This window comes from Pectinophora gossypiella, chromosome Z, assembly GCF_024362695.1.
Source record: "Pectinophora gossypiella chromosome Z, ilPecGoss1.1, whole genome shotgun sequence".
NCBI classification, from domain to species: domain Eukaryota; kingdom Metazoa; phylum Arthropoda; class Insecta; order Lepidoptera; family Gelechiidae; genus Pectinophora; species Pectinophora gossypiella.
The window spans coordinates 8,197,755-8,209,469 of record NC_065433.1 but is presented as its reverse complement, the minus strand read 5'-3'; the positions used below and the strand labels follow the sequence as shown (position 1 = coordinate 8,209,469).

The window sequence follows — 11,715 nt, the reverse complement described above, 5'->3', positions numbered from 1 at the left end:
TAGCACTGGGAAAGCAAAAGTAAGCAGAGAGTCTGATTTATACTTAGTGCCTGGCAAACTCTTGTTAATACCTAATTGGTATTGATTACGCCAAACATTTTCTACAATGTTGTTTACTACTGCTTAAATAAAAATAAGTACTTCAGTATTTTCATTTGAATAGGTAGGTACGTAAAGTGTTGACGTAAAATATTAGATTAGATGTGTCTAGATTCTATAATGCTGACACTTCACCTATAAAATATTGTCGAGAATTAGCAATCTACTAACAATCTTTTCATAGTGTTGGTAGAAAATAATGAGCGCTAAAGGTTTTCTACTGAAAATTTCGACAGTAAGCCTCGAAACCCACGCATAGAGAAGCATGCCGATAGGAGGGAAAAATTAGATAGGGTACCAAATCAGATATTCTCTACTATAGGTAAGTATTATACTTCTCCAGTTCGGTTGATTCTCACGAGAGAATTATTTACTCCGATATTATTCGTAAAATCAGTAACACTTCGAAGAGCTTAATTACATTATTGCATTTATTTGTAAAGTTTACCTGATTATTATATATATAACGTTATGTATTTTAAGTTTCGTTAAATGTTTTATACCTAGGGTAAAGAGTTCTGTCTACCTCGGTCGTCTACTTACCACCGTGACGAGATCCACGACATCATGCTTAAAACGATTCAGATCAAGCTAGAAATGTCACAATATTGTGACGCTTACATTCGTGTGAGTACTAAAAGCCTTTCATATCTAAGTACATTGTATAAGCAGTTTAGCTTCTGTAGGTTAGTTCCAGTTAGTCCGGCCGAAGTTTAAGCCGATTAATCGGCTATCGCCGGCTTGGTCGAGGCTGAAACAGATTCAAACCTAAGAAATGCAGTTCATAATTGGTTACAAACTACAATTAATAATATGATTTTAATATTTCGAAATTTATGGTTATTATATTGACTTTTAAATATAGAAAAAATATGTTTATCATCTCATGTGTAAGAGTTCGTTCAATTTCGGCGATTTCTTCATCTAAAACTTGAGCTTCGGTCGGATACTACATCTTAATAACAAAGCACATTAATCTTTAACTTATTCATACTCGTAACAGCGGACTTTAAATTGTATTTGACAGCTCCAAGAATAGTACCGTCCTTTAAGGTAGAGCTGTCAAATTGGGATAAAATTAACTTTTGTGTTTCCTAGAATCGGCCGGGCAGGGCAGCTTCTTTTATTAGTTCAGAGAAGTAGTAATTAAAACCACTGAACGGTCAACCATCCATCACCAGTCTTGGGGTTGGTTACCTTTGTTGATGAAGTTGTATCAACCTCGTTTTATGTCTTATCTTTCTGCCTTTTGTGTACCAATTTTAACATGTTTGGTCAGACGCGTTACGCGCTAAAAGACCTAAGTATTTATGACTGTCCGTCCGTCATACTCGCTACCTGCAAGAGCAAACAAGTGACAAACTCTACTGAGTTTAGATTTTTTTTAAGTAAGTTTCTACCTCATAGAAAATATAAGTTTAAAAACTAAAACCCGACTACGGAAATACCACGCTCTAAAAAGTATGAAACAAGAAAATAAGTACATTTCTCTGAAATTCGTCCGAATTCAGGGTTTTAGGTTTTAAACCTCTCTTTTTATTTAAGATTTATATTTATTTGTTATGATAACATGATACCAATCTATTTCCTTTATTATTTTATTAGTTGTGTACTTAGTACTTAATTTCTAGATAGATATCGGATATTGACGACGCTGATGTTTATTACAATGGCCCCGATTCCTGTAGACACATCCTAATTTTATTTTAAGTTATACCTGTCATTTACTTATCCGCCGAAAAGGAAAGGGACGGGTGATTGACAACTGTTAATTTTAAAATGAATGAATAACCCGGGCGAATAAAATCGGCATCTCGCTCATATGGAACCCGTTTGACGCGTGCTGTCAACTTAATTCCGTCGGGTTATTGGCCAATATAAAATTTTAAGAGGGTTTTTCAAATGGCTGCCTAAAATAATGACGTGTGTTCCATAAATTTTGTGCCTGTCGATTACCTGTCCCTTTCCTTTTCGGTGGGTAAGAAAATGACAGTATAACTTAAAATAAAATTAGATGGTGTGTACGGGAATCAGCACCGTTATCGAATTAACCATTATATTGTGTTTATTCAGCACGGGATGACCATGATGCCCGGTATGTTGTGCGTCGGCACGGCAAGGATGGAGAATTTAGGCGAGCCGTGCATGGCGGTGCCCGGGGCTCCGCTCGTCTACGACGGCGAGCTGATCGGCGTCCAGTCCTGGGGCTTTGGCTGCGGCTACCCCACCGACCTGCCCATCATCTACACCGACGTTCACTACTTCAGCCAGTTAGTTTGTCACTAGTATACATTTGCAATAAAAATCGTTGCACCATATCACCTTAGGGATGACGACCTCAGTGGCCCAGTGGTTCAGCTTTGGGCTCACGATCCGGAGGTCCCGGGTTCGATTCGGGGACATATCACAAAAATTACTTTGTGGTCCCTAGTTTGGTTAGGACATTACTGGCTGATCACCAGATTGTTCGAAAGTAAGATGATCCGTGCTTCGGAAGGCACGTTAAGCCGTTAGTCCCGGTTACTACTTACTGATGTGTAGTCGTTACACTCATGTCAGGGGCCTTTGGCGACTCAATAGTAAGCCTGACACCAGTGTTGACGAGGTTGGTACTCCACCTCACAACTCACACGATAGAAGAAGAGACCTTAGGGATATGGGGTGGGACAGATACTAGTGATTAACGTACTTCCTCAGCATTAGCTAACCTGCCATGATGATTTGCAAGTATCACACGTACATATCGTAACAAAAAACCTGTTATTGACAAAAATTCACATACTTATTAGGTAGGTACTAAGCACGATCAGGTCTTGTTCAGCCAAATTTCATTGATGTTGTTTTGAAGAGCCAGGAAATATGAACGAATATGAAACGTTAGCCTCAAATATACTACCTATAGAAATATTTTCTGTTATGGTTTCATCATAAAGCAACCTCCATGCTACTTTTTAGGGAAAAATAGAGCAGTGGTTTCACTCTTGCCTTCTGCTCCGCAGTGCTCTGTCTGACGCGAGTGGGATGGCGCCCAGAGTTGTCTATTTCAAAACCGTACTAGGACTCCTGTCCTCCGCCTCTGAATAGTACTGATAGTTACTGCTGCCCTCTGACAGTTTCCAGGATACAGTCCCTGTGACTCGCCTCTTCAGTCCTGCATTGCCGTACCGATGATGGCTGTTACGGGTTTGAAAGACCTAACTACTTACTAATCGTGTTTCCAGGTGGATTACCGCTACTAGCAATGTCCTGGCAGCCATAACATCAGATGATTTTAGACTTTTGTTCGATGCGACCAAGGCTGCCATATTGTATGAGTCGTTGTACAATTCGAGGCCGATGAAGTTGACCAATGTCCAAGCTAGTGAGCTAAAGACGTGGCCTATCGACAGCTACTTTAAACACGTGAAAGGGTCCGTCTGGGACATACGTGATTTCATTGAAAATGGCAAATACCGCAGGTATAAGTTATTGGCCTACGAATCAGTTAAAGAGAAGGACGCCAAGTATTTTACGCCACCCACTACTGGTAGTACAGATATAGATATTGTATATAGAGAGGAAGATATCGACGGCATCTCTGACGCCGACTACCACATACAGGAGAAGCTCAAGCAGCACAACAAGAAGGGCCTCCACAAGCACGCACCTGGCGAGCCTCACGATGACTTCTGTACTGATTATCCAGAGCCGGTGACTATACCAATTGATTTCGATGAACTCGTTGACGAACTGAATACACATACCGCTTCTACTAAATCACAGTTTGTGGATCAAACAAAGGAACCTTTGTTATTTGCGCTGCCCATATTTATGAGTACAAACACCAATGTTGTATATAAAAATGAAAAAGATGATGTCATGTCAGTAGTTGGTTACGGTGATGAGAACAAGCCGGACAACGAACTGATTGCCAGCAACATTACTATGCAATCAACTGATTGATTTTTTTTATAAAATTATAGTAATGGCCAAGTATGTTGGCTCTATCTTTATCATCAGGTATGCCTGATGAGACGCCCTAATTGAAGAATCAGTTGCGACTACCATACTGGCCTACTAGGTGCTTCTTTACACTTCAGCTACAACGCTACATGTTTCAGTTTAGATTTTATTACCTACAGCACCAGTAGCATTGTACCCTTTAGCACGCCGCGGGAGACCAGGGACCTTAGCCAAAGTTGCAAACGATTATGACAATTGACATTAATGAAAATGTCGGGATATGCGTGCATGCTACTGGCAATGAAGTTATTGAATAAGTATTTTAATAAAAGTTTTATTTAGAAGAAAATGTTTGTTTAATTAATGTTAAGTACATAACACATTATATGCCCGTAACCTAAAATGTACCTACGTCGCCGTTCATACCATAGGTACAATATTATGTTGTGTTGGCAATCTCGCTATAATGAAACCCAAATGTGTTTTAAACATTTATTTGGTAATCATTGGTACATTGTCAATAAACTTACTTAATAACTAAACTGGAATACACCTATTGATATAAATCATGATAACGGAGAGATCACAAAAGAAACTGTAGTAAAACTATAATAATAATAAAAGGAAATCATAGTTGTTGACATACTAATTGTTTGTATAAAATGTACCTACTTGTGTTTTAAAAGTTAATGTTGACAATGCATTGACCGCCTCTTGAAGAGGAGATAGATGTTTATAAATACGATATTTCATAGTTACATTTGTTTTAGAATTCTCGATATAAGGGCAAATTATTGTTTCAATCAGCGCCTTTCAAATGTTTATACTCGTTTAAATATGTTTGCTTTACAATTTAAAAGTGTTAACCCAGTAGATGTACCTAAGCGTCTCTATTTAATGTTTGAATTTGAATTTACTCACATTAGGTATGTATTATTAAATCTCTCAGATATATTACTTCCAGTCTCTCCCGATTACCTTTTCCTATTATGTTAACCTACTTGTCCTTCGATAACACTTGGCGCGAACAGTCTTTTATATTTTGTTTTTCTAATTATAATTTTAATAAGAAATTATATCTACGTAGTGGTTTATACCACGATAAAGTTAATATTATATGTACAGAACTTACAAAATAAAATAGTTAGGTATGCCGTAAAGGCAGTTCTGTGAACTGGAATGTAGTTTTTCATTCTTTCAAATTTTACAAATTATGGAACACAGGAGTTCCGTTTAATACGCATTTACAATGCTTTACAAAATACGTTCGTTACTAATACATTTTGTTATTATGTATCCTTTGACTACTTACGCTGATGTGAAATAATTGTAATAACAAAAGAAACATACTTACCTACATAAATAATTATAATACAAAAAATAGAAAAGTAGAAGTAGTAATAATCAAGAGTGAAATTAGTAAACTGCAGTAGTACCTATTGTCACCAAAAATACATACATACTTACGACTAAACTACGATCGACTGCGTACTTGCTGTCGATCCACTAAACAATTATAAATACTATCACCTACTAGTGAATTCTTTGGTATGATTAAATCATGTTAAGGATTAATTCGCTACAGGATGGGCAATCAATGTGACGACTAATTCCATTGATACATGAATGCGGGACAGCGCGGGGAGCGCGGGTTGGGGCGGGAGGCGCAAGGTGGCGCGCAGTGGCATGTGAAGACGCGAGAAGGCGCGAGGTGGCGCGGGATGACGTGGGAGATGCAGGCTGTTGGGAAGTTCGCTGCTTAGGTGCAGTCGGCACGGCGGAACACACGCATCTCGCTGTTCTCCACGGCGATCCATTCGTTGCGGTCGGAGTCGAACCAGGTGAGACCCAGCGTGTACTTGCCGTTGATATTCACGTGCTGGCAGTGCGAGAACCACCACCCACCCTCGTAGTTGCCCGCGCAGTGCGTGTTCGAGATGTCGCGGTCGCGGTCGATGGCCGAGAACTCCATGTGATTTTGATACTCGAAAGCGTCACTGGCGTTTCCTTTGAAACCGCTCACTTCCAAAATGTAACCGTAATCAGCGCTGCCCACCGAGAAATGTTCGTACTCAGCGAACCATTTGCCACCGTAGATGTCGGTCATATCGATCCTCATGGAAGAGCAGTTGTCTGAGGTGATGCGGTGCATGGCCTCGAGGCCAAGCCAGTATTCGGAGGTGGGATCGCCAAATCCGCGAACGTACTCGTTGAACTTGCGATTAAACTCTATAGAGCCGTTGAATCGTCGTTGGAGGAGGGTGGTGCGGTTGGCGCACCAGGTGTCGAGGGGGTTGTGTCCGGGGTGAATAAGGTAGACGCCGGGCGGGCCGGGGATGGCAGAGCAGTCGTGAGGCAGTTGGCTGACCAGATCCTCGTACTCGCGCTCCACTGGCTGCAGCTCCTTCACCTCGCCCATCAGCTCCGGCAGCGGGATCGACTCCGTCAGGTTCGCGTCGCGGTTGGCCTCGCTCTACAACAACACATTGTAAATTAAACAATAATTCTTAAATAACAAAAATGGGGACGTTCATAGAAATACGAGACACAAAAAGGCTAATAAATATAGGCTAATAATAAATATAAATTACCATCGTACCTACGTTAGATTAACGACTTCCTCTTTTTATGAAAAATCGTCTAAAATTACTGCGAAGCGTCGAGTCGATAGGATACACATAGAAGTTTGCAGACAGGTTGTTCAATGTTTTAGGGAAGGATGCTGTACGTGAGAGTGTCTCTTAAGCGCCGACGATTCACTACTTACTCACAAAGTTACAAGATATGGCGCTTCGTTCGTGAAAACTCCCTAGTCATATCATATCTATGAAAATTTATAGTAAAAAGTTGCATGTAGGTATTTCAAACATAAGGTCTGTCGTAACCGAAACCGAAAAGGTCTTGTGTCCTTAACACAATGGAATTATATGAAAATGGATGGATGGTTGGTTCCGAAATTATATTCTTTGATTTTTATATTAAATTGACTGACCTTGAGGATATGATCATTAAGCCGGTAATAGTGCTGCTTGGAGCGTGACTCCAGGTCGAAGAGTGAGTCGTTGAGGCGGTGCAGGTCAACGCGGTCCATCTCGGCGCGGTCGATCGCATTGCTGACGCTCACTGCGATTGCCTTCACCGACTGACGCAAGTTCTCCTGGTCCTCTTTCAGGTACGAGGATTGAGCGTTCAGCTGCAACAAAACCCTAGAGTGAACACTTGCGGAATAGAACATCAGTAGCCATCAATAACCACCACACCACAGTGGCCACCAATACCTAATCATTCTCAGTTGTTATAGTTGTCTTACGGTATTTTGCTGTGGGGTCGAGCCGCTGATGTAGAACCTATTTTCATCATTCAAAAAAGAGCAGTTCGCGCTATTTATAAGCTGCGTTGTCGGGACTCTTTGAGGGAGCTGTTTAAAGAAATAAATATACTGACGGTCGCAAGTCAATATATATATGAAAACATTATGTATGTACGTAAAAACTTATCTCTCCTTCCGAGAAACTGTGAAAGGCATACTTACAATACAAGAAATAAACATAAAATTGCTATTCAAAATTCTAGATTAAGTAAATTAAATTCATCTTTTTTGGGATTATGTATACGTTTTTACAATAAAATACCAGATAATATTTTAAATTTGTCAGAAAATAAATTTAAAGCTCACGTGAAGCTTACTTTATGTAAAAAAGCTTATTATAAGATTAATGACTACCTAAATGATAAAAATGTCTGGTATTGAATGTGTTCCTCTAGTTATTAAATAACTTGTAATGTATATCCTCATTGGTTTTTAAAAGATGTGTTGCTGTTGCAGTTTCTTGTCATTTCTTCTCCTCAGCCATAACACCTTGCGAAATGACGTAAATTCAAAAATGTTACATTGACCTTCAACAAGTTTATCCATGATAATTACGTTGAATAAATGATTCTGATTTCTGATTTCTGATTATATTAGTAAGACATTCCAGAGAGACTACAAAAAATCGGAGGCTAAGATGCTTTTTCTTTTTGGTAAAGCTAACAAAAAAAAGTATGCATGGCATCAATTGTCCTAACTCACAAGCCAATTACGAGACGTTTTATTGGTGTACAATTCATATCAATCCCGTAAATACTTACCTAATCTTTCAAAAGCGTTAAGTATTTTGGGTAAAGTGTTTCAACCAGTGGAAACTACGGTTACGTTTACCGGTAGATACGGTATGCACTGAATACATAATAATATGCACAAAATAAAGTTTCCAAAATTTTAATTTGCTGAAACCAGAGGCGAAAACCTACAGACAAAATATACCAGCCCTAATTTAATTAGGTACTTACTTAATTACTTTTTCGAAGGAAGCCATTTTTATGTTTTATTTATTAGGGGTTTATTTTGCAATATTGTTTTCACATATTAAGTAGTGTAGTTTATAATTATTTACATAAACATACATAAACATATACATCCCACTGCTGGGCACAGGCGTCCCCTCAATCAACCAGAGGGGGTATATTATTTACATCGACTATATTATTAAGTTTGCTTGACAGCTAAGTCGCTTTACCAGAGTCAGTTCTGTTGGAAGTAAAATCGATTAAAGTTATTGGAATCTGTTAACTCCACTCGTACCTGTGCAAATGCACTGCTAGCCGACATCATCGTGGTACCTAACATAAATACGATGTATTAACTTTACTCATTTTAAATAAATAATAAACTCACCTGCGCAAAACTGATGTCTAACTTGGATATCTCCTTCCTGAATTCAGGGATAGTCTTGTCAGCTTTGTTCTCAATGTTTTCAATTTCTTCGCGAAGTTCCAGGATGGAAGAGTGGACCTTATCAAAGTCGGACATCTTTTGCGTGTTGTTTTTGACTTCTTTGCGGATTACGCTCGCTTCTAGTTCTATAAGATCGACTTTGGCGGAGAGAAGGTTCCAATTGGGTTGTTGGTAGGAGTCGAGGCGGTGTTGGAGGTCTGTGAGTTGCGCTTGTAGATTCTGCTGTTGTTCCTCGAGCCGGGCGTGAGAGTGCGTCAGGTGGGACAGTTGCGAGTGCATCATGCGGTTATGACGTAGTTTGTGCATCTGCGGGTGCTCGTTTGGCCGGTGCTCCTCGATCTCATTGGATCTCTCCGGGCTCCACTCCTCGCCTTCTCGTTTCGTCTTTACCTGTTTGACAAAAAGTACTATAATTAAAAAATCTGTCAATTAAATGAAATTACGATTAGGTATTACGAACGTATGGTGTCTATGTTCGTAACAAAAAAGTGTTAAAATTAATAATGTAAGATGAAATGACGACTAAGTTTGTAATATCCCTTCTTTAAATTAAAGTTTTCATTTAAAACGCGCGCATTTTTCGGATACTCTGCGCTTTGATCTCCAAATGAATATGTAAAATGTAAGCTGCTGAGATCGTGTTAAAAGTACAGCATCTGAAAATACCTACATTGAATATCTGTATGTGAATAAGGAAATCCTTTTAGGTATCATCAACTATTCAGTGCTGTAACCGAAGTAGCTCGAAGCAGATTTTGCATGTTATTTTCCCGCGACGGGCTATTTAGCTGCTTTATACGGCGTGTTTTTAAAGAGCACAACACAAAGGTTTGCACAGGAAGCGACTGGCGGTCGACAGGCATTCTGTGCTTGAATAATACAGCCACTGGAGCCAGACCAACGACACAGGTCACCACTCATGCCATACTTCATCCAGAATACTCGTTTACTTCAAAGGAAACCGAATTCAAAACGCGTTGGCATTGTTTACCTGCATGACGACAGGTGCACACATTTGCCATTCGAAACAAAAGTACTTACTTAATTTGCAAGTTCGTTTAATTGTAGACAAATCAAAAACGTTTAAAAAGTTTTGTTCCTTCCGTAAATACAGGGCATGAAGTAAATTGCGGTTTCTTTTTACACAAAAAATAGGCGGTAATCACCGGGTAGTGTAAGTACATATGCCATGTAGGTGCGTTAGTAACAATGGTGAAGACAGAAACGGATGCTAATGAAGATCGTGACGGCGGCTGTGATTACGAGGGTCGTCAGGGAATATTCAGCGATGAGACGGCACAGGTCGCCGCGGTGCAAGCCGCAACAAGGGAATAATCAGGGACTCTCTGCGCCCACCTGTTTCGCATGCAACGTCTACTCCTTTGACATGTTCACCTGTGATTGTTTACACGTGTACAGTCGTGAGCAATATAATGTATCCACTTTAGGACTCTGTCGCACTAACATATTTAACATTTAGTGAGACAGTGCAATTTGTCAAAAAAAACATGTGACATGGTATCAAAATGTATGCATATTGATGGTCGTGACCGTACCCACAGGACAATAAGGTTTGTTTATCTTTGCGTACTGCTAAATAAAGCCAAACTTACAGCTGGCTAACCATACATTCATAAATATGTTAAAAAACAAGCTTGTGGTCATGTTTATAGTTTAAACATCATTATCAAGTTAAACCGAATTTCATTTTGAAATGATCAAAATTGCGGAATACGATTTTACTCGGACATTTTGTTTTAATTGCCAATATTAATTGGGTTGCCGCGAGCCAAGCAATCGTTTTGCTTTTATAAGCCATCTGCAAATCGGCCTGTTGAATACGGGTTTACGACCAGCTGCCTCGATCGATCTATATTCACTCATCCGTGTATAAAGTATGTTTAATATCACGATACGTAAACTTTTAGATGACTGTAGTGGTTCGAAAACTGCCTACAAGATAATTGTATTAAGCAAAAATAAATCGTACAATATTTGACATAAATTCGTAATCCAGTTTGCTTCAACGTTTCTCATAATAGTTTGTTACATACCCAGGCTAAAGAATTAAATAAAATAATAAAAAAGAACGTTTTAAATTTAGAACTAGTGAAAATAAATAATGGCGGCAAAACGTGTTCGTACAATGACTATAAAGACCCTTCCTTGTGTGTAACATACTGCGCCACAAGTAATTGTAGGTCATTACGTCTGTGTAAATGGCCCTTCATACATGTTAATCCATCCGCGTATATTCCGAGGCAAAAAATAAAACTTGAAGACGTGTAGTATAAGAATAACAGGGGATCGTCTTGCGCTCTATCTATCTACTCAGCCTGTATCCACCCAGCAGCACACATCAGCTACAGCAGCAGCAGCAGTTGCAGCTTGTGCTCAGTAATTAATAAATAATAATAGGTAATAGAGTTCTTAAAAGCTATCACCGTTTTAAAGAACTAAAAAAAACTAAATGAGTACCAAGTGAAAAGTGCCTACACAATTAAAATAATAATCATGAGAGAAGTCTATTAATGACAGCAATAGATCAGACCCATATTAAACAGAAACATGTACGCTTAACCTGAAATTCAGTAGGTAGTTCTGATAATTATTCCGTGTACTTATTCGAGGAGATTATGAAATAATGGAAATAAACATCAAATTAATGAAGTAAAAAAAATCGGTGAAATGAATTACTGTAAATATATAAAATAAATACCAAATCTAAAGTCATTATACTTACTTAAATAAAAAATGATATATACCAATGGGTAACGTGTTCACCAAGCCAGACTTAACCATACTTTGCAATTACAGTTCGTTCTAAATAAATCGGGTAACAAGTTCCGTTAGTCGATACCCGAAAGTAGGATCAAAATAATTAATTTCACTTTTTT

General features: G+C 38.9%; 1 protein-coding gene across 1 annotated transcript in view; it reads right to left on the bottom strand.

Annotated features, from left to right (window-relative positions):
- Positions 1-4,622: 4,622 nt before the first annotated feature.
- The window catches only part of LOC126380510 (protein scabrous), a 29,651-nt gene continuing 22,558 nt past the window's right edge, over positions 4,623-11,715 (bottom strand). The window contains exons 4-6 of the mRNA XM_050029967.1: positions 8,759-9,208; positions 7,034-7,234; positions 4,623-6,514 (exon numbers count right to left, since the gene is read on the bottom strand). Of these exons, the coding sequence (XP_049885924.1) occupies positions 5,801-6,514; positions 7,034-7,234; positions 8,759-9,208 (1,365 nt within the window). The 3' untranslated portion in view covers positions 4,623-5,800. The remainder of the gene's footprint in view (positions 6,515-7,033; positions 7,235-8,758; positions 9,209-11,715) is intronic.